The following is a 19829-nucleotide window of genomic DNA, read 5'->3' on the forward strand; positions in this document are numbered from 1 at the left end:
AGCTCTATCGAAACTATGCAAAACAAGTCCATTTACAGACTCCATACATATAATTTTCTTATGTTTGTTACTGCATTCTGGCATTCGCAAATTACAGTGACTTACATTTAATGAAAATTAATACATTACTGCAGTTTTTGCATCCACAATGCTGGGAGAGATGGAGATGCTAGCTGCTAAATATCTTATTATGGGACGTGAAAACCATATATTTTCTTTCATTATAATTTTTATCTCTAACCAGCTGTATTTATTGCCTGTTGTGTTGTTTCCATACCTTACAATGCTAGACTTGCACTTGTAAAACACAATGTCTGACAAAATAAGTGACGCACCAAGATGGGGAGGAGGAAACAAAACAAAAGTTCTAGGATTGAAAAAGTATGTAATGTTATTTTACTGACTGCAAAATCAAATCAAATTTACAAAGAACTTTTCAGTATGAACCCACTAATCAGTATGACATTTGATCCCCTCTGGCATGAAAACATGCACTAATTCGGTAAGGAATTGTGTCATAAGGCCACAGTATCCTCTCCTGATGCAAGCTGGCCCACAACTGTTGTAAATGGTCCTCGATGTCCTGGATATTGGCACTGGGACAGAATTGATGTCTGAGTTGGTCCCACACATCTTCTATCAGGGATGTTGCTGGCCACGGGAGTACCTCAACATCGTGCAGAAAGATCATAGAGATACATGCCATGTGTGGACGAGTAATGCCCTGTTGAAAAATAGCATGATGATAGCATTACATAAGAGGTAACACTTATATTGCAGGATTTCCGTGATGTACTGTTGTGCCATCCGAGTTCCTTCAATCACTACCAGATTTGCCTGTAGTCATATCCAATGGTTCCCCACGCCATGACACTAGGAGTAGCATCACTTTTCCACTCCAAAGCATTGGAAGAATGGGACCTCTCTCTAGGTCCACGTCATCACCATACTCTCCAAAGGCTGAGGGTTGAGTGGGGGATGGTGTGTGGGGGGTAAACCACGACTCATCATGGAATACAATGTGATGATATTCTTCAGCAGTCCATCCGTCCCAGTCATGGCACCATTCCAAATGCAGCCACTTATGTTGTGGTGTTAATGACAGACTACACATGGGATGGTAATTCCTTAGTACTGCTGCATCTAGTATGTCACATATGAATGTCACACTAATCTGGATACATCACGATTTGACCAGCCAGCCAAATGGAGTCTCCAAATAAGCTTCCTTTCCAATTCTCTCAGGTGCTAAAAATGATGTCTCACATTTGTGGCATCTCCATGACCTTCACTGTCTTCACTCAACATCAGATGCTGCTGATGCCCTTATGTCCTATCAGGCCCAGTAACAACACTAATGCACTCCAGTAGCCATTTTAACTGTTACAGAGAATTGCAACTCTAAGCAGTCACACACTCACCAATGGCGTGTGTATCGACATCCAACCCTGTCTTCTGGGTGCTTCATTTTTTTGTCAGGAAGTGTACATCAGTTAGCAATGTGCCTAAACATAATGCCTTTTGTGCTTTAACATCGACTGCAAATACTCAAAAACAGTAAATAAAGCTGAAGCTTCCTGGTAGATTAAAACTGTGTGCCGGACCGAGGCTCAACTCGGAACCTTTGCCTTTTGCGGGCAAGCGCTCTACCAACTGAGCTACCCAAGCACAATTCTCGACCCGTCCTCACAATCTTACTTCCAAAATTGTTAAGGCTTTCGTGGTCACTTGTTGACAAACTGCCTATTGGCTTCTGTCTTGGGTTCTTCGGCTGATGTTCATCTAATGATTTTTCTGACGTTTCGTCAGCACGAGTGGCTGGCATCGTCAAAGCTTCACTCTCCATTGCCGGTGGTGAACTGGAGCCGTGCTCGCGGGCGCAGACTATATGTACCTGGTGTGCCAACGTCCGAGGGCTTCTCAGCGGTCATTTCCAGTGCGGTTCTCCTCTTGCTATCTGATCTGGACGATCCATCAACACCAGAATCAATGAGCATAAGCGACATTGTAGGTTGGGGCAGGTGGAGAAATCGGCCATGGCAGAGCACGCACTCGATGAGGCCGACCACGTAATAAAATTCGCAGACACAGAAGTTCTGGCAGTAGAGAAGCACTATCACACGTGCTTGTTCAGAGAAGCTGTAGAAATACAAAAACACGCGAACAGTTTGAACAAGAAAGAGGAAAGCCTTAAGGTCAACGGATCCTGGCTTCCCGTACTGCAGCGAACGACCGTCGCAGGTAGCAAGAGGAGAACCGCACCGGAAATGACCGCAGAGAAGCCCTCTGACGTTGGCGCGCCAGGTACATATAGTCTGCGCCTGCGAGCATGGCTCCAGTTCACCACCGGCAATGGAGGGTGAAGCTTTGACAATGCCAGCCACTCGTGCTGGCGAAACGTCAGAAAAATCATTAGATGAACGTCGGCCGAAGAACCCGAGATAGAAGCCAATAGGCAGTTTGTCAATCTTACTTCCGCCAGTACCTCATCTCCTACTGTCCAAACTTCACAGAAGTTCCAGTAGTGCTAGTCCTGCACGTTTCGCAGGAGAACTTCTGTGAAGTTTGGAAGGTAGGGGATGAGGTACTGGTGGAAGTAAGATTATAAGGACGGGTTGTCAATCATACTTGGGTAGTTAAGTTGGTAGAGCACTTGCCCGCGTAAGGCAACGGTCCGGAGTGAGTCTCGGTCTGGCACACATTTTTAAACTGCCAGGAAGTTTCAAATCAGCGCACACTCTGCTGCAGAGTGAAAATTTCATTCTGGAATCATTAAATAAAGCAGGTTGGAGATAAAAGTAGTAATAAAAGAGTACAAGTAGTTTTTATTCTACATAGCAAGAAATTGCTCTTTGATACAACTGAAGTTACTACATCAACACGAGTATAAATATTTACATCCATACTTTGCAAATCACTGTTAAGGGCACAGCTGAGAGTACTTATCATTGTATCAATCAGTAAAGCTCATTCCCATTTTATTCACGTGTGGAATGTGGGAAGAATAAGTGTGCATTCTAGTTATCTTCTTGATCCCACTTATATTATGGTTAGACATTGTCTCGAAACTCATATGATGCATATTCTACTGATCAAAGCTGTATGCCTGACTTACAGTGTTAGTTGATGAAGCAATTATTCTTGCCTTGAGAACTAAGTAATATGTGTTTCATATCATACAATTGGTTTCAGAAGCAGCTGCATCATCAGCTGCTACCAAATAATTAAAAAACATTAATGTGTGTAGGTCAGGCCAGTCAGTCATGATGATCAAACCCATGCCAAACAATGCATGTGAGCTTAGGAACAGCAACTGGACAGCAGCTGACAAGGAACTGACTAGTGCAGTCTGCCGGCAAGCCAGCTGATCGTGGTGACACAAGTGAGTAATGTACGAGCACATTCATCTCACTTCCTTGCAGGCTGTACTATTCAGTTCTTTATGGCTGTCAAGGCAGCTGCCCTGGTTGCTCTTACTAGGCTCACATGCGTTGTTAGGTGTGGGTTTGATCATCTTGACTGCCTGGCTCGATCAACGCAGGTTCATAAGTTTTTAGTTATTTTGTAGCACTTGATAATGGAGCTTTTAATTTTTGAAACAGTCTGTGCAGTGGGAAAGACAAATTACTTAGTTTTCAAGACAAGTGATATCTGCTGCACTGACTAACACTGGAAGTCAACTATACAGCTCTTATCAACATCAACATTACAACACGCACTAGATGAGTTTCAAGACAATGTGCAATCATAAAACAAGTGTTGACATCAGAACCCAGACAGCAATAAAATACTAAATTTGTGAAATAAAGGTCATAAGATTCCAAAATCAGATAAATCATTTCATTATTGGAGAAATAATAAGGAAAATAGGAAAGGTAAATGACAAAAACCATAAAAGATTTCTTCTTCTTGCCTTAGATGGAAAAACATTACAGTAAACACTGATATAGTGGTTTCGTGTATTTTAAAGTGAACAATATCTACTCACTTTTGGTTTGCACAACATCATATAGTTTTCTCCATCAGAGCCAACCAGAGTAATACACCTTGGTTTTTGCATTGACTGTAGAATTGTCACTTTCTCAAGAAGGTGGGAAATATGAACACCAGCTCTAAAACAATATAGAAAAGCAAACGATAAAAATGTAATTTTCTATTAACTATGAGGTTACCTTGTATTTTAAGTTTTTATAAAGGTAACAACTGTTTTGATTAAAACTAGTGAATATAAAAGCATTTATATGTATTCATCAACCTGCTGACACTGAAAAATTATATGGTTTTCTGTGTCTAGTTACATATTTTGTATAGCTGAACCAGCAAAATTAGCTTGTTACGAATATTTACATCTCTTCTCTTTCTTACGTTAATGCAAGTTTACTTGTAAACAGTGCCTTTCAGTGCAATGACTCACTTTGTGAATTCTGATCTCACTTCAAAAGGGGTATTGCATTTGTACAGATACAAGCATCGTAAATACTCAAGAAACCAAACCCTTTCTATATTGTTCTAGAATAAGCCACATTGTGAGAGAGTAACATTAATGTTATTCTCTCAGAATATGGTTTATTCTAGAAAAATATAGTAAGGATGTTTTGAACAATGGAGCTTTATTTGCCTTTTTTCTGATTTTAAATATTTTGCTTTAAATGGTGTCATTTTCACTTTCAGCTGTAACTGGTTTTATTGAACTATTGTAATTTTGGCTTATGTGCCACTGTCAATAGTAAGGCTTGATGTGATGATACAGAAACAGGTTAAAAATAATAATGCTCTTGTAGGGCTGTGTCGTGCTTGATAGTAACAGAGTCAATGGCTGTTGTCAATTACATGAGTATAGCTGTGTTACTGATAAACAGCTGTTGACACTATTACCACCAAGAGTGACACAGCCTAACAAGAACACTGTTATTTTTAACCTATTTCTATGCTGTAGCATGACATCAAACTTTATATTTGACAAGAGCACATAAGCCAAAATAGAAATAGTGTAATAAAAACAATTATAGCAAAAAATAAAATAATGAAGTAATTTAAAGAATTTATATAAGGTGCAGACTCCTGTTATGAAAAGTCAAATACTTTTTTTCTTGTTTTCAGTTATGTCCTACTTTCAGGTTTGATACAAAGTAAGTGGTCAGTCATGTTATGAACATTACACTGTTCAGTAAAATTTATCAATGTGCTCTGGCTTCAAGAGAAACACTGAATATTCACTGCAGGACTATGTACCAACAGAAAAAATTTCTAGTCAATCAATTTTATAAATTAGAGTGACGATCTAAATGAGATCAGGTTGATGGGGGATGGAATGTTGATTCATCTCATTATCAGTAATGACCTTTGTACTGTACCTTTAGTGTTCATACTCAGGCTATTAACATTCTTTAAGTTATGTTACCAGCTGACTGGTGTTAGATTAGATTCAAATTTTGTTCCATAGATTCAAAAAATAAGATGATTCATGTCAGAAAGTATAAAATAAAATCATAAAACATTTTAATATAATACTTACTACCCTGATCATTTGTCAGGAGATTGTCAAAATAGGTGAATACAATGTGCTAAATTGCAACAGCTAATATTTACATGATTAACATGCTGTACGAATGAAACATTGTTATGCACTATTAATGAATTTATCATACACAAAATACCTGGTCTTGACTGTTGTGACCACGTGCTGCCAAAATTGATATCTAACAGATTTTTTACTTAAGCCGGCTTAACAGCCTCTGTTAAGATATTCATCTATGGAGAAGAAAGAGTTGCCTATAAAAAAGTCTTTGAAACTCTGTTTAAACCGTGCTTTACCTGAAACCAAGTTTTTAATGGTTCCTGGCAATTTATTGAAAATGTGTGTTCCTGAATATTGAACCCCTTTTTGGACCAAGGTAAGTGGTTTCAGCTCTTTATGTAGATTGTTCTTATTCCTAGTACTGACACTATGTATTGAGCTATTAGTTGAAAATAGAGATGAATTACTTGCAACAAATTTCATAATGGAATAAATATACTGAGAAGCATTGGTTAGAATACTAAGCTCCTTGAACAGGTTTCTACACGATGTTCCTGAATTTACACCACAAATGGTTCTTAAAACATACTTTTGCACACTAAAAACTTTTTCTAAGTTTGACGAGTTACCCCAGAATATGATCCCATATGACATAATAAAATGAAAGTAAGCAAAGTATGAAAGTATTTTATATTTATATCTCCTACATCTGACATCATTCTCACTGCAAATACAGACTTGTTTAGGCACTTAAGAAATTCTGTGGTATGCCCTTCCCAACTGAATTTATTAACGGGTTGTAATCCTAAAAATGTAACACTGTCAACCTCTTCGATCTGCATGCCTTGGAAGGAAATCTCTTACAGGTTCTGAACTGCACATAGTGGGTCTTCTCAAAGTTTAAGGGCAATGAATTAGCTTTAAACCATTTATTAATGTCAGTGAAAATTTGCTTGGCAGTTATTTCTAAATCTGTACATGACTTACTACTTATTGCAACGTTTGTATCACCTGCAAACAAAACAAACTTAGCATCTGGCAATGTAACAGATGAGAGGTCATTAATGCACACAAGAAAAAGCAATGGACCCAAGATGAAACCTTGAGGAACACCACATGTAATTAATTCCCCAGTCAGGTATTTTGCAATGACACCACCCTTTGTTTCCTGTTAGATAGATAAGACTCAAACCACTTCACATTATTGCCAGTGACACCATAATATTTTAATTCACGTAAGAGAATGCTGTGGTTAACACAGTCAAAGGCTTTTGACAGGTCACGGAAAATGCCAGTAGCCTGTAATTTATTATCAAATGAATTAAGTACATTCTCACTGTAAGTGCAAATAGCTTTCTCTACATCAGAACCCTTAAGACATCCCAACTGTGACTTGGACAATATATTATTCGCAGTCAGATCCTTAAGGAGATGCTTGAACAGAACCTTTTCAAATACTTTTGAGAAAGCCGGCAAAAGTGAAATTGGTCAATAGTGATCATTATCATCATCTCTATTTGTCACAGAGGCTACAAGAAAACTATGTGAAATATGCAGTATCTTATTTGACAATACTACAGCCAACTAATAATGTAACTAATACCTGTATCTATGGATGTAACAGAAACTGAGTAATCATTATAATCATCTCTATTTATCACAGAGGTGACAAGAAAACAGTGTGAAACATTTGGCAATACTGTAGCCAAACAATGTCAACAATAACATCACATATCAATCATAGTTTGAGAGTGATAAGTGATCAGTCAGCATTTAAAAAGAGCAGATGCTGTGCAACAGACTCTGGAAACACTGGTAACTCCATGGCTGAGCCAGTGTCAGTAATGGTTCAGACCAGGAAAAACAACTGACAGTGCTTTCCATTTGGAACTTTGTGACTAGATAGGTCCCCTCAAAATACGTAATTGTCATACTGATTGACATCAATGCCTTCAGTAACATCTGGTGGTCTGTATTGTTTATGTGGGTGAAAGAACTCACAATATGAACAACACAATAGAAAAATACTCCACAGACTATTTTGAATGCTCAGTTGTAGAATGGTCTACAAGAACTGCAAAATTATGAAGCAAACACAAAAGGATGCATAAAATTGTCAATATCTGAGGAAATTTTCTAAGATCTGGCAGTTAAACCCTTTCCTGGAATTATGAAAGAGAACAGTGAAACTGAAAGAGCTGTTGTGTACACAGATAACATTCTAATGGCGGTTTCAAAGTATTACAGTGCTGCAGTGGACAAGAAAGTCTGTGGTTTACTGGAACACATGGGAAGATTGTGTTCATACTGTAAACTCATCATTGCTACACAAACCCATGTAGTAACTTCAGAGAAACATGACCGTCAGGCTGCTCTGACACTGCCCCATGCGGCATGGGTGCTCAAAAATGCCTATCAGCTAGCCCATGAGAAGGTGATTCAGGCTACCTGCCAGGTAGCCCCACTGCATAAGCCTTTTACCCACCCCTGATGGATGGTCTTGGCTGAGATATGAAGCCATATAGGCTACAGCCCAGCTCACTGATTGTCTGTACATCAGCTGTTTGCCCTGTGGATGCCCAACTCGAGGTGAAATAGCCTGAGCTAGAAATGTCTGTATAAAAAAAATAATAATAATAAAAAAATACACCACTTTCAGGTGCCTGGGAATATACGTGAATGAAAAATTAATTATATTGAACATATTAACACAATAGCACTTACGAGCCAGGACTCTAGTATAAAAACCAGCCACAGTTGGCTCTGCAACATACAAATTATCCATGTAAGCAGTCTCCAACTACTACAGCTCTACCTTTACTAGAGTCACTGGTTTTGCAACCTCTGCCTGCAAGGAGGGGAAGAGGTGGGGATGACTCTACTACTGATAGTAAAAGGCAGTGCAATTCCAGGTGCTGAGGGCTGTACATATAGGCTCACTGGTGTGTTTAGAACCATGCCAGTAGGCTCTCTATTTGTCATTCCAGGAGTCTATTTAACTGATACAACTACTTAAAAAATCAGCCCACACAGTACTGCTCCTCTAAGCAAGACAAAAATCACAGCCACCTGTACAACTAGCAGAGTTGAATTGCGAAACTGGATAGTGGTTGTGCAGCAGGAGGAGAGGGATTACAGTGGTAAATGTAAGGTCTGAAGGGTGTATAGCTGTGAACCTTGAGAAGAGGCTGTCAGTAATAACATGGTGAATATATGGAGTGCAGGGTGTGAAGGCACCCTGTCTCAGAAAATTATAAAAATTGCAAGCCTTATTTATCTTAAAAATTTGGTTTTCACAGTATTACCATCTGAATTTGCTACAGTACTTAGGCCTACTTTTACAAAACTTACTTTCTTACTATGATCATTTTTCACTTTCCTTCTTACTACAGATTGATATGATAAGTAAATTCATGACTAATGGTATTTGGAACATCTACAGAAGCTTCCACATTACTTCCCCCCCCCCCCCCTCCCCTCCCCTCCTCCTCCTCCTCCTCCAGATATCATCTTCACTGTTTAAGTTCACATTATCATTTGTGTATCAGACTGCCAAAGGAACATACAAACATATAAAATCTAATTCCTTGTATTTTTTGACAAAACAACTAAATAAATCTTAGCAGCTAACACTGTACACATAGTGTTTTTGAATTATAACAAAACGAACAAACTCACTGAATACAGATAATTTCACAAAATTACCAAAAAATTTCCCTGACCTATAATAATTTACTCCAGGTAAAATTTAAAAAAATTAAAGGTGACGATCATTACTATAATAGAGCCAGCATGGAGTATACCATTAAATATGAATTAATAGGTGAACTGTACATCTTTTGATGTCACCTGGTTAGAAAAACAGCCAACAGCTTATCAACAAATACTTTGAGCCATGGGTTATCACATGGTTTACAATACGTTTTATTGCTACCTTTTCAGTTGACGTGCAGAGCAAAAACTGTTCATTGTCACACAGCAAAACCTACCTTAGCAAGGCAATGAAATCATTCGTAGGCAGATTTACTACCTACTCAGGAAGGAAATCCTTACAATCTATAAAATATTTTAATAATAAATGATTGGTAAGACATAAACATTACCTTTTTCATTTCTTTAAAAAAATTGCAAAAATTTGTAACTCCATAATTAAGGTGATAAAACCATAACGATTATGGACAAACTGTAATAGTTGTCAGTCATGAGGGTGTAACATTCTTCCTAGACAATATGGAAAGCTTGAGAGAGCATTGTGTGGTGTCACCGCCAGACACCACACTTGCTAGGTGGTAGCCTTTAAATCGGCCGCGGTCCATTAGTATACGTCGGACCCACGTGTCGCCACTGTCAGTGATAGCAGACCGAGCGCCACCACACGGCAGGTCTAGAGACACGTACTGGCACTCGCCCCAGTTGTACAGCCGACGTTCATAGCAATGGTTCACTGACAATTACGCTCTCATTTGCCGAGACGATAGTTAGCATAGCCTTCAGCTACGTCATTTGCTACGACCTAGCAAGGCGCCATAGCATTTGATAATTAATATTGTGAAGCTTGTACAGTAACGAGAGATGTTCTACAATTATGGATTAAAGTTAAGTGTTACATCCACTACGTACTTTATTTGCTACTATTAATTCCCTTAACTGTTCCAGACCTCACGCCAATCTGCGTGAGCTTAAAAGCGTGCATTTCGGCCTCCTCTAGCAACACAGTGTTGGCTCTTCTGCCAACACTTCACATTGCATCAATTGCAGTCAGGGCTAACTGCCCTTTCAACAGTGACTGACACTTTACACAATCGCAATGGTGTAATTTGTATTATCTTTTTGTAGTAACAACCTGAGTGCCTCACTTTGTCAGCTGGCAGGGTATATGAATAAAACAAATCTGGTCACTTTTAAACAAAACAAAGTATTTCTGATTTTTGGCAAAGCATTAATATCCTTTTTACACAACGATGTCCAATAACCGACACAAATCAGCACCTACCATTCCTCTTCTTCATCATAGTTACAGGCTACTGAATAGTTGGACATGAGAGTCTATAACACTTTTTCTAGTCTTTTTAATTACATGGTTTTCGGTTTGTGCGATGATTTACACTCTTTGGCTGGCAGATAATGACCATTGGTGTTAATGTGGTTATGACATTTGCTGAATCTACGTTGATCTTAACATATCTCCTGAATTGTTTGGGTGTGCCAGTCATTAGATGAAAGCAGTGGTGAAATATGTGTTATGTAAGTGTCTTTGACTGATTTCATAGAAAACATAGAGGGATGAATGTATAGTTCTTATATGGTCCTTATATTCTACATGCATTCCTTCCACTGGTGGTTAATAGAAGCTATAGCATTTCAGGTGTAAAAATCACAAGACTTGGCACACAGCAGGGTCACTAACTATATCAAATGAGAAGAAAGAATGAGTCGCAGATAGGCATAACAAAAAAACTGTCACAAATAGGGTTTCAGCCAGGAAAGCCTTCATCAAAAACAGACGACACACACACACACACACACACACACACACACACACACACACACACACACGTTCAAACACCATTCACACACAGTCTATAACACTTTTTCTGGTCTCTTTTAATTACATGGTTTTAAGTTTGTGCGATCATGTACACTCCTTTGTTGGCAGATAATGACACTGATGTGTGAGAGCGTGTGTGTGTATCTGTCGTCTATTTCTGACGAGGGCCTTATTGGCCGTAGGCTTATTTGTGACAGTCTTTTTTTGTGCCTATCTGTGATTCAGCATCTCCACTATATAGAGAGTGGCAACTTTCCTTTTCATAATACTGTCACATTCCATCCTGAATTTTCCATTGTTTGAGAGGGAAGACTACATACTTAATGAATTGCCCAACCAAATCATACTGCTTTCAGATTACTTTTGGACAGTTAAGAAATCAATGGGAACAAAGTGATATAATTTGACAGTAATAAGTTTAGAATTATCATCACATGATGTGCTACTGCCAAGGTCACACAGGTTCTGTCACAGGAGTGTGACAACTTATAATCCTGTCATACTTGCTGCATTTTATTGATATTTTTAATGCATAACTTCAAAACAATATTAGAAAACATACTTTGGATGTAGATACATACTCTGGAAATGGGTTGTGTTCCTTTGAACCATTTGAAGGGAGCACAAAACTCAAATACTTCTGTGTAGGGACTATGATTCTGCTGAAATTTGGTGATCTGAGAAGCTGGTTGAGCTGTGGTACGAGATCTGTTACTGTAGTCGTTGATGCCTGCAGGAGTACAAACATGGCCACATCACAAATATTAGAAATTAAACATTTTTAACTAACAACAGAAAATATTTACATATCTTTTATATGTTTTGTCAAAAGAGATAAACAGTTCTCCACAGTCAAAATGGAAAATACTATACAAGAACAAGAACAGACTGCCATGTGTGTCAGATAGTAATGTACATTTTCATTGGATGTTGAAATTGTACTCACAACTGAGTCCAACACAAAGCATTGGTACAGTCCACAGGCCGCCCCCCCCCCCTCCCCCCCCCCCCCCCACACACACACACACAAGATTTGGTTTTCGATAGTTATCATCAAAGAAGTTGCCCATGTCTTTGAGAGCTCTTGTCAGCTTTGTCTCCACCTCCTCAAAGTTTTGACTTTGGGCAGCAATCCTCGTATTATCAGCATAGATAAATGTTTTAGTTCCAGAGATGATTGGTTGGTCTTTGTCGAAATATTATTATAAATATTATACAACAGCAGGGACGATATAATACCCTCAGGCAGACCATTTTTCTGAATCCTCCATCAACTTTTCATGTTTTACAGAGTGAAAAATTATTTCCTGTTTTGCAGCAAACATTGGGTGAACTGTGTTATGTGGTAATCCTTTGCGACTGAATACACTTTTCTAACCATCATTTTGTGGTTGACCATATCATAAGATGCTGCAAGTGCAATGAAAGCCACACTGAAACCTGATCTCCTTCAGAATCGTCCTCAATGTATTGAACCAAATTAAGGATCTGTCCACAGAAAGACCTTCCTGGGTGAAAACCTGACTGCTCTTTTACTAGATTTTTGTCAACATACTCTGATATTTAATATAGAATCAGTCTTTTCAATATCTTATACAAGTGCCAGAGAACTGAAAGTGGACAAAAGTTTTCCGATACTACTGGCTCTTAAAAGTGGTACTACATTAGTTTTGCGCCATATCTTAGGAATCTGCAATTCTGAAATAAAGGTACTCATAAGATTTAATATCCACTGTTTTGTAACAGGTACAAACATTTCAGTTTCTTCTGTTTGTAGTTTGTCTAGGTTTGCAGATTTATTGTTCTTCACACACTTGAATACTATATCCCATTTATGATACTGGAAAGTTGATTACATTTTTACATGATCATAACAACAATGCAATGATAACACAGAAACAATATGGCTTCAACAACTGTCAGTGTAGTAGCATACAGTTCTGAAAGCTGGTGTTGGTAGTGACCTTAAACAAGTGAGTATCAGTACAAAGTTGCATATCATCGACCAACTTCTATTGAAACAGCTCCTCTAATCTAAGTCTGAGTGCCTTGATGCAGAATTAATTCTACTCTACTCAGATGTAAATCTAATATCTTAAGCTAATGTGCCATCTCGCTTCACCTTTTAAGAAGAGAAAAAATTACAAGGCTCATTCCATGAAATGTGTCATCATTGCTCTGCTAAAATTCTCTTACAATTGATTACTTTTCTTAAGTGATGGATAATTTGAATAGCAACAAATAATTTGATGGAAAAAAGTATTTGTAACATAAATTAGCAGGTTAACTGTACTACTGCTTTCCTTTCTTAAGCAGAACAACATTTGGTTATACTAATCAGTTCTAAAAACACACCAAGTAACCTGCTCTAATGGACCTCAAACTGAGTAAAGATGTTAATAGTCTTCCTGAATTTGGTTCAAAAGTTTAGAAACAATTTTTTCTACAAAGCCAATGCCATTTATTAGGAGGACCATTTTAGTGTTTAAGACCAACATACATTTGCAGTGTGCTCTTTCTTCAAATTTTCAGTTTCTTTATACCAACTTCTTCCACTCTAATAAAATTCTTAAGTTTTTATCTCTTCCTGATTTTCCATTGTGCCCACTGTTCCAGTAATCTATTTTAACTTTTCCTTCTTTACCTTCCCTGATCATATTAATCTCAGTTTACTTAAGTAATATGCTACACCACAGTAATTCAATTCTGACAAATTATTTTCATATGTCATGTCAGTCAATTCGACATGTGCATTTTCTAGCTTAGGTGTATGTTTCACTGTGCAATATACCTATGATTAAATAACTGCTTAAATTACTAAAGAACACTGAAAAATTACTTGGGCACGTATCACTCCTGTTTCTTCAAATTATTGTTCCTTTAACCACAATTCAGCATCTTAAAATATATACGTCATTGAACTTTTGAAAAAAGCAAATCTGAGTTACACCAGATAAAAAATATAATATACAGATTTTCATCTTTCTGTCTGCTAAAACTAATTATTACAATTAATAAGCAGCTATATCCCTAAAAGGTACTTTAGTTAAACACATTGAAACACAGATTAGTTTAACTTATACACACAAATTTTCAAACTTACATCAGAAACAGGTTTGTTTGTGAGGTCAATAAGCATATCTGTTAGTGCAATGTAGTCACTGACGAGTTTTGAGAGACCAGCGTGGATGACGCTCTCATCATGCAGGATTTCATGACACCGTTTGGCTCGAACGTTGTAATTGGACTGTACAAAGAAAAATGTATGAATGTAGTACAAAAATTAAAGAGGATCTTAACTAATAATGTTTATAGTTCAAAATTCTAATTGTGATATTTACAACCAGAATGAATTTTCACTCTGGAGCATAATGTGTCCCAATTTGAAACTTCTGACAGATTAAAACGGCATGCGGGACTTACACTTGAACCTGGGACCTTTGCCTTTTGTGACTGAGCTATTGAAGTACAACTCATGATCCACCCTCGTTGATCCCAGGTTTGAGTCCCAGTTTCATAAGTCGTTTTAATCTGCCAGGAAGTTTTGAGTCAGCACACACTCCACTGCAGAGTGAAAATTCATTCCGGAAACCACTCCCTAGATTCTGTGGTTAAGCTATTTCTCCTTTCTTTCAGTGTGTTAGTCCCACGGTGGGAGAACGTCTGTGAATTCTGGAAGACAGAAGGGTTAATGGTGGAATTGAAGTTGTCAGAACAGGTTGTAAATTGTACTTGGACAGCTCATTCAGTAGTACACTTGCCTGTGAAACATAAAGTTCCCGTGTTCAAATGCTATTAGGACATGAAGTATTAATCTGCCAGGAGGTTTAAAATGGTATTATCAAAATCATAAAATTTTTTTGGTAAACTAGACATTACAGAAAAGTACTGTAACTCTTATGGCAAATGTGTGTCATAGCCACTACATAATATATAAAATACATTACATACATACATAACATGTATGTTCACACAGTTCACACAGATTTAGAAAACATCGTTCTTGTGAAACACAACTAGCTCTTTACTCACACAAAGTGTTGAGTGCTATAGACAAGAGATTTCAAATTGATTCCATATTTCTGGATTTCCAGAAGGCTTTTGACACTGTACCATAAAAGTGGCTTGTAGTGAAATTGCATGCCTATGGAATATCGTCTCAGTTTTGTGACTGGATTTGTGATTTCCTGTCAGAGAAGTCACAGTTTGTAGTAACTGATGGCAAGTCATCGAGTAAAACAGAAGTGATTTCTGTGTTCCCCAAGGTAGTGTTATAGGCCCTTTGCTGTTCCTTATCTACATAAACAATTTAGGAGACAATCTGAGAAGCCATCTAAAGTTGTTTGCAAATGATGCTGTTGTTTATCGACTAGTCAATTCATCAGAAGATCAAAATAAATTGGAAAACAATTTAGAAAAGATATACGTATGGTGTGAAAATTGGCGACTGACCCTAAATAACGAAAAATGAGAGGTCATTCACATAAGTTCTAAAAGGAATCCATTAAACTTTGGTTACACGATCAATCAGTCAAATCTAAAGGCCATAAATTCAACTATATACCTAGGAATTAAATTATAAACAACTTAAATTGGAAGATACACATAGAAAAAGTTGTGGGGAAGGCTAACCAAAGACTGTGTTTGATTGGCAGGAAACTTAGGAAATGTAACAGGTCTACTAAGGAGACTGCCTACACTACACTTGTCCATCCTCTTTTAGAATACTGCTGCATGGTGTGGGATCCTTACCAGATAGGATTGTGGAGTACATCGTAAACGTTCAAAGAAGGGCAGCACATTTTAAAATATCGTGAAATAGGGGAGAGAGTGTTACTGAAATGATACAGGATTTGGGATGGACATCATCAAAACAAAGCGTTTTTCATTGTGGAGGAATTTTCTCACAAAACTCCAATCATCAATTTTCTCCTCCAAATGCGAAAACATTTTCTTGACACTGACCTACATACGGAGAACTGAATAAGGGAAATCAGAGCTCGTACGGAAAAATATAGGTGTTCGTTTTTTCTGTGTGCTATACGAGATTGGAATAATAGAGAATTGTGAAGGTGGTTCGATGAATCCTCTGCCAAGCACTTAAATGTGATTTGCAGAGTATTGATGTAGATGTGGATTACACGTAATAAAATCCTAACACCAGAATCATAATATGTAACATGGTGGGTAGCAAATACAGCCAGAGGCACAACAGAAACTGTGGTGAACACATGCAATTCACTTACTGCTCCTAGAGTCATTATGTACTATCTGAGTTGCTGTCTTGAGTTTTATTTAAGAGTACAGCTAGCTCATTATTATCCAGTCTACAAAATGGTGGCAATGTGGCTACACTTTATAATGGGAGTTTAAATGTTTAATGGTAATATTTATCAAAGAATTTAGAGATTTGAAGACATAAATTCAACTGTGTTTGAACGTGAATAGAGAACATCCCAAGTCATGTTTAGCCTCCATGAATGTAAAATTTCATATATTTTCAGTTACCCAACTCAACAACATAATTTTTAGAACTAGCTCTATTTAAGCAAAAGAATATTTCTCTTCAGTCAAACTGTAGTACATGCCAAAAGTAAAAAAAAACAATCAACACATTTAATATGCAGGGAGGTTAGAAAACAGTCTGAAAGCTTGTAAGGGTGTTGAAGGGTAGATTTGTGCAGAGAAAAAAAATGTTTAAGAAAAAAATTCGATATCTTCTGCCATTTCCAAGTTAATTAGCATTGATGTTAGACAATCAGGTCATTGTGTATGTAAATTCAAGCAGCCCACCAGATATAATTAGTGTCAGTTGTCCTCATAGCATACTTGATGGTGCAAGAGACAGCTCAGCCTCTGGTTCAGGTTCAATCTTTACTACTGCTGCACCTCTAATTTTCGTATTGCTGTCTTGTTTGCTTTTAGGAAACTGAATAAAGAACATGTTTGGTGACGCCATCTCTGGCAGATCACTTGAGGGGAGGGGAGGGGACACACACACACACACACACACACACACACACACACACTTGTTCAATTTATGAAAATGTAATGTGACTGGATAGACAAAAAATCTATTCACCAAGCAGCAGCACGAAAACACACACATATTAAGATTAAGGAAACATGCATTATTTTTGGAGCCAGTAGCTCCTCCTCCTGGCAGAAGGGTTGAAGGGAAAGGACTTGTGAGATTTAGGAAATGAGGGAAGTTTTAAAAGGTGTTCCAGAACGCAGGTCAGAGAGACTTACGAGATAGGATGAAAAGGAAAGACTATTTTTTTCATTCCGTTCTGTAAATCTCTCCTGACCCAGGGTTTTTGGCCACTTTTCCAAACTCTTCCCATTTCCTGAAGCTCATCAGTCCTTTTTCTTCATCCCTCTCCCTTCCCCTTCAAACCCTTCTGCCACAAGAATGAGCCACTGACTCTGAAAGCAGGCAAATTTTCTTAACCTTTATATGTGTGTGTTCTCTTGCCATACCTCAGTGAGTAGTTTTTCTTTGCTTATGCAGTTTCAAAAAATGAAAATTGATTATTTTTGTTGTCACAATTATTCAAGATATTTTTACACATATTTCATCTGTAGTGAATTTCACCTGAAGTTTCTGAATCCTAAGGAAGCTTTAAATTTCTGTGTATAACAAGTTTGCAAAAAGTCGTGGACAATGAAACAACATTTTAGGTGTTCAAATTGAACAAATACTTTTAACTTTTGTAATAGCACAGGTATTTTACCTCATTTCTTCAGTCACTAATATTCATTCATTCTTTTCTTAAAAAAAAAGGTTGTTTATCACATTGGATGACACAAATGAGAGATAGATTGTGTTTCACACTTTTAATGTATTCCAAGTTAACTAAATACCAACAGGCTGTTTTCAAACATTTTTATATCTTATTCTTCTCATCCCTCACTTCACCTTTAGAAGTGTAGGGTAATACTCCAACAGTGTTTTTTATGAAATTAATAAATCATGTGTACATAAAATTTAGTTACGTCATTCCATGTATTCCAGAGCTATGCTTTTATTTCACCCTCACCCTTAGCCGTAGGTGTGCTAGGGATGTCTTACTGTCAAGGCTATCTTTTCCAGGTAGCAAGTGATACATGTGCTAAGATTGGTTGAAATTGCTTCAGGCATTACAGAGAAAAATCATCATCACGACTGTCACCAGTGAATCTAGCAACCACACAAACTATGAATTCGACACTAATATTGGTGAGTATTGAATATTTTTATGTATCACATCTTCTCACCCCCAATGACACTCCTATGGTAGACAGTGGTATACACCACCACAGTACTGTTATACGAATAGTTATACAAATATTGAGTCATGTATGTACACAATTTGGTTGAAATTACTGAAGATGCTCCTGAGTTATGCTTCTGTGTTACTGCCATTTCAAACCCTCCACCCACTGCCACTATGGGAGGTAGATCGCCTCCCCACACCCTGTACCTCTTTCACCTGCCTCATCACAATTTGTTCCTCTTCCACCTGCTTCCCCACACTGTCTCACTCATTCACCTCACGCTTTCTCCCTCTTCCACCTGCCTCCTCACATCCCGTATGCTTTCCCATTTGTCCCCTATCTTCTTCAGCTCACACATCTTTTAAAACATCGATCTTCTCTCCATCCATCTATTTCTCCCCCTCTCTCTGTTCACCTCCTCCTCCCCCTCTCTCTATCCAACTCCACATCCCAGCTCTCTTTGTTGATCTACTCCTCCCTCCTCTCTTTATGCATCCCCTCCTCCCCACTTTCTGTCCATATTCCCCTCCTCTTTGTCCGTATGTCTCCTGCTCCCTCTGTCTGTCCATCTCCTACTTCCCCCCTTTTTGTCTGCCCATCTCCTCCTTCTGCCTCTCCCTGTCCATCTTTTCATTCTCCTTCTCTCTGCCTTGTCATACGCTCTCCCTCTTTGGACTGGCTCCAAACACCCTCTCCCTCTTCCACCTAGCTCCATCCATATTCTCTCTTCCATCTGCTCCCTACCCATCACTATCTTCCACATGCCTCCTACCTCCCCCCCCCCCCCCCCCCCTCCCAGTACATAACCTCCTCACAACTAACTTTGTCCACCTCCTCCTCTTATTCCATATCTGCCTTAAATTCTATCTGTCCATCTCCTCCTCCCCCTCTCTATCAATCTCTTTTTCCACTCTCTCAGACCATCTCCTCTGCCCTCACAGTCCAGCTCCTCCTCCTCTCTCTCTGACCATCTCATCTTCCACCTCTATACATCCAGCTCATCCTTCTCCCTGTATGTCTGTTCACCTCCTCCTACCCCCCCCCCCCCCCCCTCTCTGTCCATCTTGTCATCTCCCCTTTCTCTGTCTATTTCATACTCCACCTCTCACTACCCATCTCCTCCACTCCCCTCTCTTTTACATACGCACATACATCCATTCTCTCTCTCTCTCTCTCTCTCTCTCTCTCTCTCTCTCTCTCTGAGCAAAGTGAATAATTAACACATAAACGTTAGTACCAGATAACTCCAATCACATGACTAATGCAGATTTTACTGTCAAAAGGTACAGACAATATGACATTTTAAGATGCAATTTACCTTTAATGGTGCCATCAACATCCAAAGAACATAATGTGGATATGCGATGAGCACTCTGATAATTATAGTCTTCAGCTGTTTCACCACCATGCTATTCTGATGACACACTCTTGATATAAGCTGTGACAGTGCAGTCATCAGCATGTAAGGGGGTAGAGCTGATGTTACTTTCACTGAACAAAACA

The 19829-nt window shown here is 38.4% G+C and overlaps 1 protein-coding gene across 1 annotated transcript in view; it reads right to left on the minus strand.

The window, feature by feature from the left end:
- The window catches only part of LOC124775053 (serine/threonine-protein kinase ATR), a 354997-nt gene that overhangs the window by 51603 nt on the left and 283565 nt on the right, over positions 1–19829 (minus strand). Inside the window, exons 34-37 of the mRNA XM_047249842.1 lie at positions 19645–19817; positions 14170–14313; positions 11648–11796; positions 3989–4112 (exon numbers count right to left, since the gene is read on the minus strand). Coding sequence (XP_047105798.1) covers positions 3989–4112; positions 11648–11796; positions 14170–14313; positions 19645–19817 — 590 coding nt within the window. The remainder of the gene's footprint in view (positions 1–3988; positions 4113–11647; positions 11797–14169; positions 14314–19644; positions 19818–19829) is intronic.

The sequence above is a fragment of the Schistocerca piceifrons genome, chromosome 2, assembly GCF_021461385.2.
Source record: "Schistocerca piceifrons isolate TAMUIC-IGC-003096 chromosome 2, iqSchPice1.1, whole genome shotgun sequence".
NCBI classification, from domain to species: Eukaryota; Metazoa; Arthropoda; class Insecta; order Orthoptera; family Acrididae; genus Schistocerca; species Schistocerca piceifrons.